Genomic DNA, 23403 nt, shown 5'->3' on the forward strand with positions numbered 1-23403 from the left:
CTAAAGAGACTAGGGACATCTCTGCGGGACCCCACCCACCTTGGGCACCCATCTCCTCCCCCAGGGCTACACTAGCCATCTTCTGGGGTGGTGCACCAGTGGGTGTTGTCTTCCCATACAAGGGACATCTAGCATCATAAGAACAGTGGCCCACAAGACCACACTTAACAGGTCTTGGGCCCCCTCTGAACAGTCTTATCTGTCGGGGCCCCTGCCTTCTTCTCAGGGGAAGGCTGGGAACCCTTCCCTTAGTTCCCTTAGGGATTACTTTGGGGCCCTTTCTGGAACTCCCTCTGTTTACCCTTGCCCACCCCACTCTTCTGCTGGGGACCCTGCCCACCTTTGGCGAAGTCTCCCACATGACCCTTTTGGACCCGGGTGCTCACCTAGCGGTCCGCCTCCTCAGCAAGCTTCCTAGGGTTAGCTAGCTTACTATCAATCAGGTGCTGGTGTAGCCCTGGAAAACAGTTATTGGACAAGTGCTCCCTTGCAAACAAATCATAGAGCGCCTCAAAATTATCCACTTTGCTACCCTCCACCCAACCATCCAATGCTCTGCTAAAAAAAGACACATATTCCACCCAAGTGGTAGATTCCAGTTTTCTGCAATTCCTAAACATTTGTCTGTGTAACTCTGGGGTCAAACCCTATCTGGACATTAGGGCTCCCTTCGTGTGGGCATAGGACACCTGCTCCTCTGTAGGTAAATCTAACAAAGTGTCCCTCCCATCACTAACGAAGCGGCCCCACAACCCCGCTCCCCAATCCTTCTCAGGGACCCGGTGGGCCAACATTGCAGCTTCATAAGCCCTAAACTATTGACCAATATCCTAATTTTTGTGGAAATCTTTAACTACTTCTTTGGGGATGTAGGCTCTTGCTACTACAGGCACTGGTGGTGCGCTGCCACCAGAGGGAGGAACCTCTAAACCTTTGGCCTTGAGTTCCAATTCCCTTTTTCTTTTCCTTTACGGCTAACTTCTTCATTTCTAATTCCATCCCAAGCTCTATTTTCTTGCTCTCTGTCTTTCTGACCCTCTATCTTGAGCCTAGCTAGCTCCAACGTGTGCACCCTCTCTTTGTCCTCCAGCTCTCCTGGGGACAGACCTTTGGAAGAAACACTGCTGCCTGCCCTGGAAGGTACTTTCTTCCCGGTTAGGCCCATTGGCCTCCCAAGCTGCCCATCTAAATACTCTGCCTCCACCACATGCTCCTCGGGATGCTCACTGGCATTCCTAGATTCCAACTAGGCCCTCAGCACCTTTTGGTATTCCTCTTTCTTGGTTCGACCTTTCACAGAGATTTTAAATTTCTTGCACAAATCTTTGAGATTAGGCACAGTGTAAGCATCAATTCTCTCTTCTTCCAATTCAATGTCTACAGATGCTATGGATGCTGACTTAATCATGGTAGAAAATACTGGCAGTTCTCAGGAATCAAAAATAGAAAAGAAGTTCCAAGGGAAAAAAACTCTATTAAAATGTATGTGGTTGCGTTATGGTCTGCACTCACTAGTAGTGTACACCAATCACTGTATATGAGTCACAAATGCAAGTCCAAATCCTCACCGCTGACAACAAATGTTAGATTTGGGGGTCTCTAGTTGGCAGAGGTAGGTACCTTCGACCAAATAGGGACCCTTGCGTCTAGTCAGGGAAGGGGCTACACTCCTAAAATAACCCCTGCTCACCCCCTTGGTAGCTTGGCACAATCAGGCAGGCTTATCTCAGAGGCAGTGTGTAAAGCATTTGTGAACACATACAGTAATACAGTGAAAACACTACAGATGGACACCACACAGGTTTAGAAAAATAAGTAATCTTTACTAGACTTAACACAAGACCAACGACAAAGATCCACAGTACTGTACTCAAAAATAGACTCTAAAATAGCTCAGTTCTCTCAAGTTGTAAATGCAACACTTTACTCTCAAAGTACCTCGGATGTGTAACGCAATGCAAACAAAAGGGTCGCAGGAAAGGTGATGCGTCGGTTCCTTACACTCAGGGGAGTGGCTGCGTCGGTTTCTTACTGCTCTCTGGTGCGATGCGACAAAATGGTGTCTTGCTCACGATGCGACAACGTTGATACGATGCATGCACGCCCGACGGCGACTCAATGATCTTTGGAGCCAAGACAGGCCCCGCGATGCGCTTCTACGGTGATGCGACGGCGACCTCTGCGGTGGCGGCACGCTTCTCCGGTGATGCGCCACGCCTCAGTGATGCGATAGCGGCCACACGCTTTGTTGGCGATGAGACGGCAACTGCTGCGGCGACGACGCGCTTCTCATCATTGAGTCGCGCTTCCAGCGACACGCACTCTCTGAAGGCCCAGCACAACAGCAGACCCTTCAATTCCCAGCAAGGGAATTCATGGGGGAGCTGGTTGGTGAAGTCTTGTATCCCTGAGACTTCAGGCAGGAGGCAAGCTCAAGTTCAAGCCCTTGGAGTTTCTTCTTCAAGTTGATGAAAAGCACACTCAGTCCTCTTCTCCTTTCTTTGGCAATGAAGCAACCACTGCAGGCCAACCCCCAAACACACAGCACAGGGGTAGTCTCCTCCTTCAGCTTCCTGGTTCTTCTCCTCAGCAAAGGGTCTTCTTGATTCCCAGAAGTGATCCAAAGTTCTGGGGTCTGGTTCCCTCCCGTTTATACACCAAAATCCTTTGTCTCTGAAGGCAGAGTGTGTCTGTACCGAGTCCAAACCAGTTCTGTGCAGTCCTGGAGCACTTTGTTTACAGGGCTCCTTCTTTCCTTTGACAGTGTGGGTCAGGGTCATCAGACGCACCACAGGAGGTGGAGCCAGCATTGTGGAAGGCAGGCACAGCCCTATTCAGGCCCAGGTGCTACCCCTCCCACCACCCCTCATGCAGATAGGTCTATTCAGCCTTGTGCTGACTCACCCTGTCTCCTGGAGCCCCCCGGCCCCTGTCACTCAGAAACCAGACATGGAATACACAACCTAGCAGAGGCAGGCTTCGATAGTTAGGCACGAAAATACCTACTTTCTAAAAGTGGCATTTTCAAACACAGAATGTTAAAACCGACTTCACTAAAAGATGTATTTTATCATTCTGAGTTCAGGCATGCTAACCTCTAATTTTTACCGTGTTCCCTGGGTCAGTTAGGATTATAATGTTATAATCAAACTGTCCATTCTGGCCTATGGGTACTGGTAGCCTTACAATCGTGAAAAATGAAAATGGCTGTACTTCACTATTAGTACATGCCACAAACACAAGGGCATGTCCTACCTTATACCTACAATGCACCCTGCCCTTGGGCCTACCTTAGGGGTGTGTGGTGTGCAGAAAAGGGAAGGTTTGGGGACTGGCAAGTGGGTGCACTTGCCAAGTCAATAGGCAGTACCAGACTGCACACAGGCTCTGCAATGACAGGCCTGAGACACACTTTACAAGCTGCTCCATTGGGTGGCACAATCAGTGCGCAAAGCCCACCAGCAGCATTTGATTTACAAGCCCTGGGCACATGCAGTGCACCATACTAGGGTCTGACAAGTAAACCAAATAAGCCAATCATGGAGTCACTAATCCATAAATCAATTTAACATAGGGAGCACTTGCACTGTGGCACTGAATAGCAGTGGCACAGTGCCCAAAGCATCAAAAACCGGCAAGAACATCAGAGGCAACAGCAAAAAAAGCAAAAGGAAGACCAACGCCAATGGTGCCAGGTCTAACAGTATCCTTTACCAAGCCAGTGAAACCAGCCCTTCATGTGTTTATGGCCAAGGCTGTTGATGCTGTGCTATATGGTGCTGAGCTCGGATGGTTTGGCGATGTTTCCGCTTTAGCGCAGTCAGACAATGTTTATTTAAGAGCTCTGGTTTCCCTTCTATCTAGTATTCCTCTGAACCCCTTTTTTCTGGACATGGCTGTAAAAAAAGGTTCCCTGTTGTTCTGGTGAAGACTATGCATTACTTAAGAGCTAGGCCATTATGTTGCTGCCCTACAAGATGTCATCAATGCCGACAAATGCCACAAAATACCTTGGCTACTTTCGATCAAGAAACTGCTGATCTCACAAAGCCATGGTAATCTTTAGTTCCATCCAGTCTTGGGTCCGTTTCCATCCAAGGGGGAATTGAAACAAAGGTAGTGGGCATTGGTAATATAGAGGAAGGAGCTAAAAGTGGCAGGCTATTCACTGACTGGGATTTTTGAATTAAATGAAGTACTACATGGGTTAGAGATGTACTTGGACCTAATTACAGTCCTGTTAGATAGGAAATTATACCATCAATTTAGAATAGGTATGCTCCCTTTAAAGTCTTTTACTGTAAAGTGGTCGGGCTCTGACACTGGTAATTGCCCCATCTGCATTGAATTGGAGGAGTCTGTGCCACATGAACAGGAACAACCTGTATCAAGGCGAAGTCAGGGTTACAGCCCCTCAGGCTGTGAAGTTTTCGGGACAGCTTGACTGGAGGAGTACAGCGCTGATCACCGGGACTGCGCTATGGAGGCTTACTAAGATGCCTTAATCCACCAGTGTTAGAAGTCAATCGACACTGCTGTCCTGAAAATTTCTCATTGTATTTCAATACCTACTCTAATTCACCGCTACAATTATGTGGACCGCTACCTGAGGGGCTGTAACCCTGACTTCGCCTTGATACAGGTTGCCCCCGCCTTTATTGAATTAAGAAACTACTGGGGTACACTTATGATGTAACTTGAGTTCTATGTGTATCATGTTCATAGATTTTGACTTAATGAATACCTTCCTAAGGCAATTAGTCTAGGACCATTGTTTTCTATACCGAGCATTACCCAGGTCCATGGACTAGTATGAGTCACCCCATTATTTTGTAATGGCACCTCCTAGACAGGGCTTAGTGTATTAGGACAGGGTGGGGGCACTTGCCAGCGCCACTCAGTCTACTTGAGGGGCACATTTGGTGCCCTACTTGATTAGTCCAGTTCACAACAGCTCAGGGATCCATTGGCTCCCGCTCTGGCTCAAATCTGGACAGAGGACATGGTAGTATCCTCCTCACTGTCCAAACCCCTGCTCTGGGATGGAACCCTGAACCGTCCCAACCCTTTCCTTAGGGTACCTAAGGGTTTACCTGAGGGTGGGTCCCTAGATACGTCGTGGGACAAGATTCATATCAAGACACCACTTCATCTTCGACCGACTGGACTCTGTGGACTTCAATGGACTCCACTCTGGGTATTGAGACTGCAACGACTCCTGCTGCTCCTGGTCTTGTCGCCCTGCTTGTCTGCTGCAATATCTGTGCGCCATACAGGAACCTTCCAAGACACCTGAAGGAATCTCCCTTGGAGTGAAGGAGTCACTTCCATGCATCTGCAGGTACCGCAACAAAGCTGACCGGTCTGCTGATCCTGGGCTCCCACGGACTCTGAAAGGCTCAGCAACACAGGTGGTGGTTCTTCTTATCCCTCGAAGTCTGCCCTATTCTCTCACCCTGTTTGAGGCCAGTATCCCTTGTTGGATCCTCAGGAACAAAACCCCTGTGCACCGCGTTGACTTGCCGTTGCAAAGGCTTGTTGGTTCTCTTCCTCAGCTCTTCGGGCTTCCATGTAGCCTCCACCTCGAGGATCTCCTGTAACCAAGATCTTCGTCCTTATCGCATCACTTGCCCCGTGGGCCAGCATCTTTGGTGAGCTGCTCTAGGTCGTCTTGCAATTTCAGTGCCTCCGGCCTGTGGGTCCATTTGAGGGCCTTCTGTGATTTCAGCTGGCTCCCCTGATTGGACGGGCCTGCTCTGACTCCCCTGCTTGTGGCGAGTCACCTGGACCTTGCTGGTCCCGACACTGCACCCTTTTTCGGTTTCCACGTTGTTTGCGGTTGCCAAGGCTTGTTGGTGCTCCCGACGGACACCGACCACTCAACTCTTGACATCCGACGTGGGACAGCTTGTGATAGGCTCCTCTTCTTCCACAGCGTTGCCTGGTCTGCACAGCTGCAGCTCCAAGGTAATCGTCAACTCTTCTGCAACACCTGACATCGGTGGGCATTATTCTTCCATGCCCCCTGGTCACTCCTGAGTGCCATAGACTCTGTCCCCCCTGCTTGCAGGTACTACTCACCCTGAATCCACCTTTGGGTTCCACCAGACACTTTCCATTTCTTTGCCAGCGGCATCTTCCTGAAGTCTTCCATTGAGTTTGATGGCGGTTTCCAAAGCCACTTTGCACCCTTGCACCCACCTTCACTGGTGCATAGGTGCGAGGTTCCTAGGGTATCTGCGGGTGGTCTCTAACCTTCTGTCTTTCACAGGGTTTCTTCAGGGTCTTCAGGGGAAGGGACCTTTTTCTTTAGAATTGCAACCTCGACGTACCCATTGACTTGAGTTGATCCCGTGGGTGTGTTCCCCCACAGCCTCCATGAGGTTCCTGGTTACTTACCTCGGGTGGTTCCTTGGTTCCCCGGCATTTCTACGTCTCTTTGGGCACAGTCTTCACTTAAGTCGTGGTTCGCATCCCTCTATTTTAGTATACGGTTTGGTCACCCATGGTGACCACTGTTTAATACGTGCTTCTTACCTGTTTTCTTCGCAGAGTATTGTGTGGATTTCGTATATCTCTAGATAGGAGACATTTGTACGTGTTAGTGAGTATCTTAGAATAAATACATATTTTTATAAATACACTGTGTGGTTCTTTTTCACTTAATCTATACCAATAAGATTACGTGCTGGTAAAACAAACTGCTTTACACTCCTGGACTAAGCTTGCAGGGTGCTCTCCACAGCTACCACTTAGAGAGCTTTCTAAGGTTGTCTAATACCACTAAAATCACTATAAGGGTTTTCTGGATTAGTGCAGGATGCTACACTTACATACGTGAGCACCATATGCTAAGCCAGCTTCTCACATTTGGCCACCACAAACCCCAACACACAAAACAGCAACTGCCTCCAGAGAAGGTCCACATCATTGGGTATACCCAGGAGCACAAAATGAGGCTTCTTCGAGAATTCAACTGAAAGCATTAAGTCCAATTCCCTAATGACCTCATCCCAATAGGAACTTTCCCCCGGGCATCCCCACACAATATGCATAAAGGTGCCCCCCACAACGGTGCACTGCTGGCACATCAAGCTTTCAACTCTCCCCATTTTGCAGAGGCAGGAGATTTATAGTAGGTCCTGTGAAGGATATTGAATTGGATTGACCTCAGTCTAACAGGTATGGCTACTTGCCTAGGGTGCATCAGTGCCGCCTCCCAGTCAATGTCTACTAGAGGCCCAAGGTTGGTCTCCTATAGTTTCCGGAGCTTCCTGAGCATATCCACGGTGTTGTTCAGGATAACTCGATATAGCTGGGACACCACCTTATCTGTGATCTATCCTCCTAAGACCCAGAACTCCAGGGGGCTAATTAGGCACATTCATATTTTAAATATGTATTTTGTTTTTGTCTATTTAGTTTTTCAGTATTTTAGTTCTTATCAATCTTCATTTCCAAAGTATATTATCAAAAATTTTGGTTTAGATATTTTTAACTCTAGATATTTTTGAATAACGATAATTTGGATTCAATATTTTTGTGAATTTAATTTTAAATGTAGGGTTACCGTTATTATGGTATTTCAAAGTCTGAGTTTGATATTTTTGTACATTGATGTTGTGAATAACGGTTTAGCGGTGCAATCATATATCAAAGTAGGGCGTTCAGACTCGACCATTGTATGCCTCTCCCTCAGAGACAAGCTTGCAAAGCCCTATTCATCGACCACTTCGAGGTGTCCCCCCCCAGTAGTACTTAAGTAGGTCAGGCAACACAATGCCTCCATTGTAGACGTTGTGAGTCACGGAGTCCATGGCAATTCTTGTGTAACTTTTAACCCAGAGAAAAGTATGCGTCCATTCTTTAATGTTTGTCTTAAGTATTAGCAGTGCTTGAGTACTCTTGTAACTGACATAAGAACTATTCATATATACAGCCTGTTTACGCTCCTTTCACATTTTTTTTGCATTTCTGGTAGTACCGCCAAAAATATAATCTATAAAAATTAAAGATGGGATCTAGCAGCACCCAAATTCACTCACTATTTCATTTGTATCAGTAGAGACTAATGAGAGGTCAGGTATTTACCTAAGCTATGGTGTGCCCACAGGTGCAGCAATAAAGAAGCCTTAGTTTGTTCTGCATTTCTATTCTGCATATGACAACTCTATTCATGTCTTTGTCCACAGCTATAATGTCAGTGAGAAAGCCGGTTCTGTCAGTGTGACAGTGAAAAGAATTGGTAACCTCAACCAGTACGCCATCGTCCTCTGCCGCACAGAACATGGTTCTGCTACTTCCAGCTCCAGTGTGGGTTCAAAGCCAGGCCAACAAGACTATGTGGAATATGCAGGGCAGGTGAGATGACACACATAGTGATTGCTAGCGTAGCATACACTTCCCCTTAGCTTTGAGACAATGAGTGTTATTGGTTTGTGATGAACTTCTCTGCATACATTTCTTTAAATTATCTGCACTGTGAAAGCAAAGTGTGTTTGACCTATTAACTGTGATGAGGTTTAAAAAAAGAAAATATTTGTTATTTTCTTTATTGATTTTGCACAAATACAGTACAACAGATTAACGTAGTAAAATGTACAAGGCATTTCCATCACAATTTAGTAAAATATTATTCCAGATTACATAATATACCAGTTGTCCATCCATATAGCACACATTACAACACGTTTATATGTTAAATATTTCTGCCCAATTTCCTCAGTTGTCCGAGTTGTTATCTGGGGAGTTTCTCTCATTCACAGAGATTAAGTAATTCGCAAGAAGAGCCCAGAAGCCCTTCAGCCTAGATAATATAGGGGGCTCTTCAGCGTAGCATGCCAACTGCTCTCTGCAATATACAAGACCCTCAATCCATTTTTCCTGCCGTGGCATCTTTTTACTATCCCAACATTTAGCCACATTTCTCTTAGCTAGTATCAAAGCAATTAGGACCAAACGCCTGTTCTGTGTTTGCAAGCGCCCATCTAAGCCTAGTAGTCACATTTGTGGTGTACATTCCACTGCCTCCAAGACCATGTCAGAGAGGGACTTTGTGACTTGCTCCCAGAATTCATATACCTTCCTACAACCCCAAGCTAAGTGCATAAAATCAGCATCCTGCATTTGACATCTTGTACAATTGTCTGATCCTCGCAACCCATACCTCTTCAATGGTTTCAGAGTATAGTATAGCTTCTGTAAAAACAAAGTGAATGATGCGCAGATTACAATTTGCGGTCAACAGTTTCATGAGAGAGCAGCAATAGCCCCCGTCTTTATCCCTGAGTGGCGAATCTAGCGCCATATTCCATTTCTCTTTGGCCCCACACCTTGTTGGAGCGGTGTTGCATTGCATTTTATAGCCTTGTAACTAGTTTCGGATGGGAGGGGCCAGCTAGCATAGTCTGGAGCGGTTTCAGAATGCTCAGTTCATCGGGGTGCTGTGGATTAAAGACTTTGAGGGATTCCCTTAATCTGTATTAGGTATATATAGCTAATGGAGAGCTGGGTTGACTTGCCTGTATCTGCCCAAGTGTAATAAAGGTACCCTCGGGGTAAGCGTCACCCATTGTGACCACTCCAGCATTCTTAAGAATAGCTAGTGCTCTGGGCTCCTGTGACAGATATTTACTGGTGCTGTGTTAGCGGCATCTTTGGTGCATATTCTGGAAGCTTCCGTGCAGCCAGGGTGCGCCACGCCTGTGCAGTGCAATCTATTGTGCTCATTTCATATCTGGGAAACACTGGCTTATCCCTGTGTATGAGAGCTGTTAGCGGGTCTGGGAATATCTCATCCGCTTCCACCGCAACATGCGGGAGAAATGGTGGAGGGAAATACCAATAATGTGCAAACTGCACCTGCGCACATAGATAATATAGATGTAGATAATGACCAGCCTGAGAGTATGGCCAGGTAAGTGTGCAACCCGCCTGTTACCCAGCCCAGACCACCCTGAGGAGTACCGAGCATAATTTGTCAAAGCAAGATTTTGTCAATCGGTTTGCACCATTAGTAAACAGATATAGAAACTGTCAGAGAATAGTCCTCTATATAACCGCTACCCTGTCAGCTAGCGATGGCGGCAGCTTGAGCCATCTGCCCACTTATTCTGCCTGTACCAGATCCCGCCCATAATTTTCCCTCACTACGGTTTCTAGATCCCTGTGGATGTATACACCAAGGTATTTAACAGAATTCGACGTACATTCTAGCCGGAACTCAAAGTCGAACTGTAGGGTACATGGCGTCAACAGAAAAATGGAAGATTTCTCCCAGTTTATTCTGAGACTAGAGAGTTGTTCGTATTTTATGTATTCCTTAATTAGCCCATGTAACTCCTCTTCCAGATTACGGACATATAATACCATGTCATCAGCACACATGGAGATAACAAGTGGCCGCTGCCGAAAAACCCAACACTGCCCTTGTGTCTTTTTGCCATATGATACAAGCCAGCAGCTCTATTTCTATCGCACTAGCAATGGGGATACGGGACAGCCTTGTCGTGTACCCCTGTGAATCAAAATGTTTGGAATGGCAGTTATTCACATGAACTCTAGCGACAGGAGAACAATGCAGCGGCTCCAGACATTGCATAAATCTGAATGGCAGTCCCATTTGCCTCAGCACACTAAACATGAACCCCCATTTGATCCAATCGAACGATTTTGGTGCATCAAACAGTACAGCCACTGCCTTGAGCTCAGGATCAATTTGATGCAAAACCGTAAACAAAGTACATAAATTGTGTGCGGTGGACCGAGTCGGAACAAAACCCCGATTGGTCCGGCAGCCACAGATCTTCGCCGCCAGAGTGTGACCTGGGCGTCCACCCTACTCGTACTCTCTAGCCACCCATCTTCTGGACATATGTTTGATTTCCTGGTCTGTTGTTTCTTTGCACTCAGTGATATCCTCCTTGATTTTTACTAGCGTTTCAGTTTTGTGTGAGGTAGCGTATTCTTGTTCCAATCCAATTAAGCACTTTTCTAACCTACACATCTCAGGTCTTTCAGGACCCCTGCCTGCAACCCAATGCACGTGCACCTTATCATGTCTTTAAAAGCCTCCCACTATGTGCCAGTATTTTCCACTGTACTCATATTCTCACTGAAGAAGAGTTCAATAGCTTAACTCACCCACTCATTGAAGACGGGGTCCAGCAACGCAGAGGGCTGCAGCCGCCACTGAAAGGGTTGTGCATGATGCGTAGGAATATACATCTCCAGGACCAGTGGGGAGTGGTCCAAAAGAGTGCGCGGTAAATGTTTTACTCCACTAACCCAGGGAGCCACCACCCCCGAGATCAACCAAAATTCCAGCCGGCCTGTGTTGGTGCTCTCCGGAATCCCCATGATTCGCAGGTTATTATGCTGGGAGCGCGCCTCCATATCTTTATTCTTGGCCTTCATCACCTCCAGTATTTTTTCCATGCTTTGGCACTGCTTCGTAGTTGCACGAGATTCATCATCAACACACAATATACGCTGCTCCGCCGTGTCCAGGCGCGAGCCTTGATTGTCCAGCTTGGCGGCCATACTGTCTATTCTGATAGTAAGTGTATTTATTTTTCCATCAATTGCCTGCAGGCTCTGCTGCATTGCTAACAGGGAGATCTCCAGCTAGGGTACGTTCGCCTTCCCCATCTCGAGTTCAGTGTCTGAGTGTGCAACATTGGGTCGCGACGAGCAGAGGGATTCAAAGGACAGTTTTGTTTTTTGTTTATCAGCCTTGCCCATTGTCACTGTTAATAAAGTTGCAGCACGTCCCGGCAGGCAGTATCACAGCACGGAAAATTTGAGTGGTATGTCTCGATCTTCCCTGACTACTTTGTGGTTGGCCACCCTGGAGGGCTCTGTCACCATCAAACTGGGACTCCAGTAATGCGGGTTGTGTTGCGAGCACCTCACACCATGGAATGCTCCTGCTTTACATTGCAGGCCAGCTTCAGCAGTCAGTGATCGCCGCTCTGCTCCAGACAGTTATGGCCTTGCTTTGCGCTATTTCTTGACCTCCCTCCACTCCAGCTAAGTCCGTTATCTGGCCGTGCCTCTGCCCTGCATGTACTCTGCATTGTGCCCCCCAGCTCCCGAGTCATGCGCCAGCCCGAGGGGACCACTCCCCGCTCCTCTTTACCAGATCACAACTCAGTTTATGCCCCTGCATAGGCGCCTTCATGAAAGATCGTTACTTCGCCTATTAGCGCTGTTTGTACGCATTTTTCATCTGCCGGCCGCTCCTCCCAGCACCACGGGTCTGTTCATGGGCCGATCCAACCCGCATTACATTTCCTTTTTTAGGTCTCACAGACCTAGCGCTGGAGCGCACATGCGTTCCTCGCTCTGCGAGGCTTATTGTAATCTGTAAGATTACAGAAGTGGTGTTTTAGCCCCGCCCCTTCATTTCATTGGCTTTCGTCGTCATCCATGCTAAACGCTGGTTTTGGATTGTACAGAGGCTTCTTAGTTCCACCTTGTTACCGCCCTGTCTAATTTTAGCCCCGCCCATCCGGACTGCACGGTGTACTTGCGGTGGTACACTATTGACTTTATTAGTTGTGTAGGCACTTTTTTCTTTAACCCTTTCACCGCGGCGGGAATTCCGCCGCGGTGCTGGGGGGTGCGGGGGGGCAGCGCGGTGGCGCTGTGCTCATGACGGAGCCGCTCCGTCATGAGCCACGGTAGGGCTGTGCTCATGACGGAACGGTTCCGTCATGACTCCGCCCATTTGCGTTTTCCCCCCGCACAGGCGGGGAAACAGCGCCGCGCAGGCGGAGCGGCCTCCAACGGTCGTGTCATGACGGAACCGTTCCGTCATGAGCACACGGCAACCGTGGCTCATGACGGAACGGTTCCGTCATGAGCAGGGAAGGGGTTAAAGTGAATCTGCTTTCACGTCTATGCATAGCATACATTTTTGCGGCGTTACACTGTTTTCTTCATTATTATTATTATTGGTTGTAGGCAATTTTTCATGTAAGTGAATCTGCTTTCACGTGTTCGTGTTGTGTTGACGCATGGCAAAGGAAGCGCCGAATGTCCTCTGATTGTCTAATAATAAGCCACGGAGAGGATAGTACGTTCGGGGCAATATGCTGCGTGTTCAATTTTTGCTCTTCTGCTTTCACGGGAGAGGTTAGTATGTTCGGGGCAATACGCTGCGTGTTCACTTTTTGCTTTTCTGCTTTCACGTCACTGTGCATGTTTGTGTTGTGTTGCTTTGTGGGAAGGAAGAGCTGACTGTCCACAGATTGTTTAATAATAAGCCACAGACAAATTAGTATGCTGGGGGCAATACGCTGCGTTTTAACTAGAATGGGGCAAGCCATGAGACAAAGAGGGAGGTAGAGGCTCACGGGGAGACAGAGACCGAGAGAGAGACACAGAGGCAGTAAGAGTGAGTGATATGCGCCAGTGCTCGCCAGTGTGACAGGGAGACACGGACAGGTTAGTACGTTCGGGGCAATACGCTGCGTGATCAACTCTTGCTCTGCTGCTTTCATGTCCCTGTGCATCTGTGTGTTGTGTTGATTTATGGCGAAGGAAGCGCCGACTGTCCACTGATTGCCTAATAATAACCCATGGACAGGTTAGTACGTTGAGGCATCTTAGTCCCTCCTTGTTACTGCCCTGTCTCCTTTTGGCCCCGCCCACCCGGACTGGATCTTTCACTTGTGGCGTTACACTGCAGATGCCAAGCTGAGTCTCCAGGGGGAGGAGGGGAAACGAAGAAGGTAAACAAGCCTTCCAGCTGCCCTCTCTTCCCTCCCTCCCAGTCAGGCGCTATCCTCCAAGCGTGGTGTAAATACACCGATGGCCTTTTGTCCGACCCCAGGGGTCAGATTTTCGCCTCTGCTCTTCATCCTTCTGTAGTTACTGAAAGGTGCCACTGAAAAATCCTCTCCCTTTTAGGTGCCTGTGTTTTTTATTCGCATGAAAAGTAGAGGGACAAAACTCTAGGATGCTAAAGCCAGGCTTTTCCTCGTTGTCCAGTTTAACTGCTGACTTCATCACAGCTCATAGAATGACCAAGGCGTCCTTAGAACAGGGCTATGCCGCCAGCAGGCAGTGGGCTGCAGCGTCGCGGGACCGTTTCTCGGAGTGAGGAAGGTCATTGAGGACACAGCACGGCTATACACAGCGTAGAAGTATGCTCGCAGCCCTCGTTGTTGGTATAAAGGCGGTCACAACAGGCCCTAAATAGAACAGATTTCCTAATGTCCCAAAACGACTCCTGCGATCTGGTTGCAGTAAGGCTTTCTGGTCACATTGCGGATCTGTACCGTGACACGGTCCGCTGAGGACACGCTGGCTTGTGCCCCGTCCATCTGCTCTTCTATTAAGACCCTGTCGGTCTCATGATTACAGAGCTATGTACAGGGCCTGTGTTGGCGGTATTATCTCCAGGGGATGAATGCAAGTAATCCGGCATTCGTACACAAAGTCACGAACAGCCACATGGCAACGCACAGGCGAGTTGGGCCATCAATGAGGCTTCTTAGTCCCTCCTTGTTTTACCATGACAACAGCAGTCACTTTCCCATTGCTACTTGTTTATGGTATTGAGTCCTAATAGTAACACTCCCTCCTGTGTCTGGGTTGAGGTGCAGAGCAGGTGGCGGGCCGCTCTGAATATAAGAGCTTGGCGTTCGCAACAGCCGCTAACATCCACTCAGAGCTTTTTGTGGTGAGTAGCTGCCGGACCCTGAGCAGAGAGACAGAATCCCCCCACTGGGCAGCTAACACTGCAGCGAAAACAGGCTCGCCCCTGGCCGTAGAATCTTCTTCAGAGAGGGACCAGCAGTGAGCGACGACATCGTGCCCAGAGTGAGAGGAGGGGGTCGGAGTACTTGCAGTGTATTCGTCTTGTGGCTCGGGGTGTCAAGTTAAATAAATAATGTAATTCTTTCGACGGCTTGTGTTTGCTTCAGACGGATAATCAACAGATTGCGTATTTCTGTATCCCAAAACAAAGTATAATTATCACGCCCCCTTCTATTAGGGCAAAGAATACAAGTTCCAAAATAAACAAGGCAGGATTTTGTTTTGTTTGAAAGCTACCTGACTCTCCATTCCAGATGTGTGAACAATACAAGCTAGAACAAGCATTTGCAATGCAATAGGTCTCGAATTTACGCGAGTTTGAGCTATTGACATTGCAAATGACAATGCCTTTTATTTTTGTTTTCGTTTTTTAACAGAACTAAAATGCATTGTCATTTACAATGCCAATAGCTTAAACTTGTGTAAATGAGAGACCTATTTCATTGCAAATGCTTATTTTTCTTTTGGGAGCCTTGCTGTTGGGGTGCATTGCATTGGAGGTAGACATGGTTCAGCCCCCCAGAATCTGATGCCTCGTAGCGGGCTGGGGCACGCCGCTCACTATTCCCCTGGCAAGGCCCGGACCTCCGTCACAGCCGCCATTTTAGTGCAAAGCCAGCTGCTTCATGGGGTCCATGCCTGCCAGTACCCACTGCTGCACCCCATGTAATCCGCTCAGGCTCCGAGTAACAGCATTCGTTTCAGGTTTGTCACCGCAACTCGGTACATATTGTTCCCCGAGTTAATGACTGTCCGCTCTGCCGATATTATCAGGATGGTGATTCCGGTAGGCAGAGCAACACTAGGGCCCCCCCTGTGATGAAGTTTTTCTATCTTAATCTGTTAAACAAATGCTTATTGACACTTATGTACTTGCTTTCTGAATAGAGACTTTTAACGTGTGATTCCTCACCTTTTGAATATTCCGCAGGCCTCTGACTGTATCTGGAAACATTTTCAGCTGTGCAGCAGGTGACGCGTTACTGCTCCAGAAATGATATGCGTGGCACATATAAGCACTGCTCCTGCGTGCTGACGTCTGTACCTTTCTTTCCGCATCACCGGACTCTGATCCAGAGCGCTATCTCGTCTCTTTTCATCCACAAATTTTACAGTGTGCAAAGGAAATGGCACTTCACAAGACAACCGGATTGAACCCTGTAAGAACTCTCGCAAACAAATGTCTGTGACAGAACCTCATCTGGTTTGCTTGTGATGCTAGGGTCAAGCCACGACTCGTTAAGATCTGCAGTGACTGTTCGTCTGTGAAACCAAAGGCCATACGAGACAGTGAGCCGAAACTCAAGACAGATATCTGTCGCTAAGAAATTTAAGAATCTGCTGTGAAATTGGTCCAAGTCGTAGGATCAGTACCGATGCCATTTCAGGGCATAAGTCGCAGGAGTCATCCCCAAGATCAGTTGTCATCGTGCTTCTAGTCTTAAGGCAATTCGAATTAAAAAAAAAGCTTTTCCAGCATCTTGCCTCAACACAGCCAGAGTTTATGTGGCCGTCTGTGACATGGAGTTCCGCTAGGCCATGCTCCGTATCCTTACGGACTCCCTATGGCATGCCTTAGGACGCCAAGGAGATAAGAGGCCCTTCATCTGGGATACCACCTGCTGGTTTGTCCTTGGCAGCAGTTGTACCATTTAAATCCACCACTGGCCTCCCCGGACTACAGTGCAAAATATGCTGTTGTCCCTGGAGCCTAGATGCTGGAGTACGAGGTGCCTCTTGAGCTCTTACTCAGAGTTGGCGCCGCTCTGACCTCAACTGAGGTCACGCTCGATACCCATCGAACCACATCCTACCTTGCTTGATATACCACCTCCAAAATGAAAAAACCATACATTACATTCCCTAATTTGATATGGCTTCTGACAACGATTGTGACGTGGGTGATGAGACCGGTCAACCATACAACAAAGAAAATTGGTATGATGACCTTCAAAACTCCAGAGACCTTGACAATTCCTTTGAGTTTGGATTTCTGTTGCCTCCTGGCCCTGCCACTGAGGAGAATGCATCTTTTGCAATGGTCATGCATAGGGCAGCCGAAGTTCTTAACTCACAGCTCCCAACTTTAGAGGTCAAAACCATTGTCTTGAGTGCTTCAGCTGGGACAAACATCTACTGAGCCTCTGCTGCTCTTTAACGAGGCAGTCACAGATACTTTCTTGGGGGCCTCTCTCAAACCTTGCTCTGGCCTCCAAGTCATTCAACAGATTGCGAGAGACCATTGCTCTGCCCCGGACTGATGCCATGGCTTTCACCAATCCCGTATCAAGGTCAGCATGCCACTCAGCCCACTGCACCCATGAAGCCTCACCTTCTAAACCTCTTTATCATGCCCTTAGTGAAGCACAGCTACTTGGTTGGACGAAGGATCCAACTGTCATTTTCTTGTTGGCAGACCATACCATCAGATAGGTGGGTACTGCAGATAGTCCAGAAGGGGTTCGCCGTCATTTCCAGTCCACAGAACCTCCAACAGTCTAATAAACGACTGACGGAGAAACATCTATCTGGCTAATGGCAGGAAGTGCAAGCCTTTTTGGCCAAATGGGCTATTGGGAAGGTGCCTGTTGCTAAAGTGGGTTGTTATTCCTGCTACTTTCTGTGCCAAAGAAGGATGGAACCCTTGTCCTATTTTTGACCTGCACCCTCTCAAAGCCTTTCTCCAGAAGGACAAATTCAATATGTGAACATTGGCACAGGTCTTTCTGCTCTCAACCCTGGAGACTGGATGGTGGATTAGGTTTCTGCTGGCTGTTTACATTTGATTTGTGACTCTGTGGCCTTCATTGGCATTCATTTATAGCTCATAATGTGATGGCTTTTAATAGAGCTATGTTTAGCACAGGTGATTTTTCACATCGACTGGGCGCACCCACATAAAATCTGTCCTGGAAATTTTCAAGGCCAAGTGAATCCCAATAGCCAGTTATGGCTGTGGAATATGGGGTTATGGCCCCATTGCTCCAATTCAAATAACCGAAAACAAATTCCTAAGGGACCTTTTGGGAGTTCCACAAAGTGTTCCCTATGAAATTGTCCACGAAGAAATGGGATTGGGTTATGTCACCGACCAGCTTCGACTGGCTTTGGCTTTCAATTTGTACAAATGAGGAACTTGGTCTTAACAGATTAATTTTACAAGACTGTCTGAAAATGGATAAGCCTACCTTGATTCCCTGGTTGGCTTAAATTTCCCATAATATGACCTCTTTATGGAGGCCTGAACTATATACCAATCCTAGCAGCATAGTTAGATCTGACCTTAGATGGGTCACTAAAGCGCTCAGGGACAAGATGGCAGCAGATTTTGAGGATATTACACTACTGAAACACTGGGCAACATGTGATATTAGTGAAAACCGTGAGTGACCTGTAACCTTATCTGACCTGGAACTTGTCCCGCCATCTTCGATGTCCACTGATATATTTTAGGTTAAATCTTTTCATGCGAATAGTACCGTTTTAATTACAGCTGTTTTAAGGACTGGAAGATGCCGTCTTGTCTCAGTCAAATAACACATTACGTATTGCCATGATTTGTGCGAAATTTAATCACCTGCAATTTATGTTTATATGACCACTCTTAAAACCCGTGAAGTTTACCCAAGGTAGACCTGCATTATTGCACTTGCAGTTTTTAAATACACCTACAGTGTGTTTTTTTTCTTTTACGTTCTCTTCCTGGGGTTTTTGAGCAAGCGTAATATTATGCTGTTGATTTGTGTTCTGTTCTAAATTGATTTGTCATTTATGATTTTATTTTTAAAATCGAATATATATCCCAACACTTGCGTCTGCAGGGAGTGACTGACCTCTTTTACGGGCGGTCAGAGCGCTGAGGGCGGACAACCTCCAAAATACAACAACAAACCTCCAATTTTAGCAAAAGGAGCACGCCCGACCAAATTGCGGGGCTGGCGTATAAAATCATGTGACTCTCCACAAAAAGAAGGATATCAGCTCACCTGTGAACAAGGCTGCGCGAGCGGCTGAAACGCGTTAGGAAGAACTTTGAAAGGCTGTTTTCAAATAAATAAAAGTGCAAGTTACCCCCGCAATTTGGTCGGGCGTGTCCTTTTGCTGAAATTGGAGGTTTGTTGGTGTATTTTGGAGGTTGTCCGCCCCCAGCGCTCTGACCGCCCGTAAAAGAGGTCCGTCACTCCCTGCGGACGCAAGTGTTGGGATGCATTTACAAGGAGTGGGACCCGCCTGCAGTGTTTCGAGTGAAAAAGGCACGGAGTATTCTAGCCAGAAAGTCTTGGATTACACGAAGGGCATTGGGAGATTAAGGGGGGAGGGGGGGCAAGCCGACACCAGACCACTTTTATTGTGTGTGAAAAAAGCTGCTTTATTGAAACAGGTGCATATCACAATTTAGATTCCTTGGCCACTGCCTTACAAAAGTAACACCTCGCTATACAATAACTTCCTGACCCCTTGTTTCTTCCCCCACCCCTACGATCCCCACATCAGTTCCCCCATCCCCCAAAATACAACATAACATTCCATAACCAACATATAACCCAATCCTACACCATGTAGCCTTTCCAACTCCTAAACTCCCCTGACCGTAACCCCTACCTGCCTTCTGTGCAACTGTAACTATCCAACCTCTAATGTAAATTTATCCAACCTGGATACCCTTTACCTGTCCCTGGACCCAAATTACCAAACCTATAACAACAAACTAGCCAATCCCGGCCAACTGTCAACCACCCCGCTTGCACCTGTTCCAAGCGACAATACATCAAACTGCCCCTATGTACCTGTTCCAACAAATGCTGCCCGCCATAATTCTTATTCGCAATCCAACGCCCCTAAACTAACGCCCCCTCAACCCCTAAATATTAGGGTGGATGGGAGGGAAAAACTTTTAGACTAGCGCTCCCAGCCACCAGGTCACCAAGCCTAAAATGGTGGCTGCGAAAGCGCGGAAACTCCCTAAATACCCCTTGGGCTTCTTTCCAGAAATTTGGGCTACATTTGGGCTATCTCCAAATGTAGCCCAATATTTACAAAATGGCCGCTCCGGCCACTCCCCCCCCCCCTCCCCCCTCCCAATCTGCCCGGGGGGCAGACCCCGCTGTGCTCGGCTGCCCCCCAGGCTCCCATTGGGAGATTAAGGGGGAGGGGGGGGGGGGGGTTCCATAACCAACATATAACCCAATCCTACACCATGTAGCCTTTCCAACTCCCAAACTCCCCTGACCGTAAACCCTACCTGCCTTCTGTGCAACTGTAACTATCCAACCTCTAATCTAAACTTATCCAACCTGGATACCCTTTACCTGTCCCTGGACCCAAAGTACCAAACCTATAACAACAAACTCTAGCCAATCCCGGCCAACTGTCAACCACCCCGCCACCCAGAAGAAAGGAGGAAGTGTCGGCGGCTCAATTTTTTCTGCCCCCCCCCCCCCCCCAGCCCCGCGGAACCTGGTAAAAACTTAGCGCCTGTAAACCCCTAGCAATCGTGCCAACACCTCCCTCAACTCCAAAAGATACAGGTCCATCCCCATCCGCGACAAGTGCACCCCATCTTCCCTGAACATCTCCTGCGCATCATAACGGATGTCCTTATGTGCCAAGCGGCCTATCCCCAAATGCCGACAGAACCTCACCATCTCCGTATTAAGCTTTCTCCGCGCCTTATCCACTGCATCCGGGTTTACCGCCCCCCTCCAACTCCTCCGGGGGACAAATTCAGTTCAAACAATGGAACAACCAGCCCATCTCTCCTTAATCAACCCCAAGTCTTTTTTCATTGCCCGCATCAGCGCCAAACCCGTCTCCCTGACCATGTCATTCTCTCCCAAATGGGGCACCAACACATCCGGGCACCGACCCGCCCTTAAAATCCCGTTCAACACCGGCACCAATTCCATTCCAGCGCATGCCGCCCCTACCCCTCCACCCCGCAGAGAACAAATCTTTATTGAACCTCAAACGCTCCCCAAAATAGCTCTCCTGTGCCTGGATTTGCGCCCGCCTCACGAACGAATGCCCCACAATCCAAATGGACATTTCCCTGGCGAGGGGTCCCAAGACCAAACCTGAAAAGAAAAACAAGAATGAAAACCAAGCCAAACCCCGACTGAAACCTATTTTGTTCAGTTTCTTTTTTTACAGCAACCCACCCCCTGTTTCGCTGCGCACATAACGCTGATAGCAATTCGATGACCACCTTCCCAACTTCATAATGTCCCCGCTGTCCCAACCCCTCGCAAGTGCCTCCGACGCCGCCCCAATTCGGAAAGAATGCGTGTCAAAACCCTTCTCCTCGACCCCCAGTCTCCTAAGTGCTTTACGCAGCACTGCCAGCAATTGCGAAGCCCCTGCCGATGGGAAAAAACCAGGTCCCCCAGCCCTCCAGAGCATGCTTTCCACCGCATACCCCACCGAAAAGGACAAACCGTCGGCGAGCGCCCTCTCTTCAGAGCAACCCATTTTCCCCGACACTTTTGGTCTGTTTTCGCCTTCCGGACCCAAATACTCACTACCTGCTCCCCGAAAGAGACCTCACCCCAAGCCAGGCCCCGCCCCCAACAATTCCGACACCCGAAAGGCCCCGAAAAACATCCAGGACATGAGCGTGGAAAACAGTGTGGCCTCCCCTTCATCCCAACACACCTCGGGCAGGACCCCCATCACCCCGTCTAACAGCTCCCAAGACTGTGGTTTCCTCACCCGTGCAATGCTCCCACATTCCCGCGCCCAGCCTTCCAAAATCCGAGCCCCCAGCTCCCCCGCGGATGGCGCATAGCCCAACCAACTCCCGCCAACTATCATCACCTTCGTCATCCCTTTTTCAACCAGGTCCAGTATGAAATGCACAACATCCTCCCGTCTCTCCACCCCGGACGCCCGCCACTTCGCCCCTGAATGAACAAACTCTTCCCACGCCGCCCGGTATGCCAGCCTCGTAGACTGCGCTAAAGAGCCTAGAACCAATTGTAGAATCCTGTATTGCCTACTTCCCATAGTTGGTTCGGCATTCTGGTCGGGTTCACGTCCGCGTCCTTGGCGAGCCCACGGAATCTCCCCCACTGTGAACGAGACAAGGCATCCGCAATGTCATTGTCCACTCCTGGCACATGCACCGCGCGAAACGCCATATCATGTCTCAAACATCCCAGCACAAAAACCCTCAACAACTTGAGCACCTGCGCGTCCCGCGCCACTGCCTGTTGACCACCTGCACCACCGCCATGTTGTCAATCCTGAACGTGACCTTCTTGTGGGCTAACAAAACCCCCCACAGCGTGACCGCTACCACTAAGGGGAAGAATTCCAAGAAAGCAATGCTCCTGCCTCCCTCCAACCATTCCGCGGGCCAGGGCTCTGCACACCACCTCCCCTGCCAATACATCCCAAACCCCTTGCTCCCTGCTGCATCCGAGAAAATCTGCACGTCCCACACCATGTCCACCTCTCTCACCAAAGGCACCCCGTTAAACTGCTGCAGGAAAAACTGCCACATCCTCAAGTCCTCCCTCACCCCGGCTGACAGCCGCACATGATGGTGTGGAGGCCTCTGCCCCTCCAACGCTCTCCCCAGTCGCCTACAAAAAGTCCGCCCTACTCTGACCACCCTACAGGCAAAATTGAGATGGCCCAGCAACACTTGGATATCCCTGACCGTCACCTTCTGTCGTGCCAACACACTGGTCAGCAGCTCCAACACGTTTTGCTTTTTATCCGCCGGGAGGCGCGCCTCCATCCGCACAGAATCCAGTTCAATGCCTAGAAAAGCCAATGCCGTACTGGGACCCTGTGTTTTCTCCGGGGCCAGGGGCACGCCCATGTCTCCCATGATCTCATGAAAACTGTCCAGAGCCTTCTGGCAGTCCGCGGAGTCTGAGGTGCCGACAAAAAAGAAGTCATCCAAGTAATGTGTCGCGCCTTGGTGACCCGTCTGTTCCGTAAACAACCATTGTAGGAACGTGCTGAAACATTCAAAGAGTGCGCAAGACATGGAGCAGCCCATCGGCAATGCTTGGTCCACATACCAATGACCGCCGAATTGTATGCCCAACAGATCCCAGTCATCTGGATGGACTGGCAGCAGCCGGAAAGCCGACTTTATATCGCACTTTGCCATCTGCGCTGTTGCGCCCGCGGTCACCACCAGTGACATAGCCACGTCAACAGATGAATAAGACACAGTGGCCACACTTTCTGCAATAAAGTCATTGACCGACCTACCTTCTGGCCATGACAAATGCTGTATCAGGCGGAACTGACCCAACTCTTTCTTGGGCACCACTCCAATGCGTGACACAATCAAATTAGGCAACGGCCAATCCTGAAAGGGTCCCGCCATGCTGCCCTCCTGTACCTCCTTATCCAATTTCACTTGTACCACCTGTGGGTGCTCCCGTGCCGATCTCAAATTGTCCGCCCACCTCCGGACCCTAGGAACCTCGTACCCCAACCTGAACCCGTCCAGAAACCCCAACCGCAGCTGCCCTGCCGCCTCTCTGTCCGGATAACCCCCGAGAGCCCCCACTAAATTCTCCACCTTAACCGGAGTATGAGCCCTTTGGCCCAGGCCCC

At 48.8% G+C, this 23403-nt stretch overlaps 1 protein-coding gene across 2 annotated transcripts in view; it reads left to right on the forward strand.

Moving 5' to 3' along the window:
• FRAS1 (Fraser extracellular matrix complex subunit 1) overlaps window positions 1-23403 on the forward strand; it is a 1553355-nt gene that overhangs the window by 476174 nt on the left and 1053778 nt on the right. For both annotated transcript variants that reach the window (XM_085640947.1, XM_085640945.1), the window contains exon 7: window positions 8193-8361. In XM_085640947.1, coding sequence (XP_085497073.1) covers window positions 8193-8361 — 169 coding nt within the window. The remainder of the gene's footprint in view (window positions 1-8192; window positions 8362-23403) is intronic.

The sequence above is a fragment of the Triturus cristatus genome, chromosome 2_2 (assembly GCF_964204655.1).
Source record: "Triturus cristatus chromosome 2_2, aTriCri1.1, whole genome shotgun sequence".
NCBI lineage: Eukaryota > Metazoa > Chordata > Amphibia > Caudata > Salamandridae > Triturus > Triturus cristatus.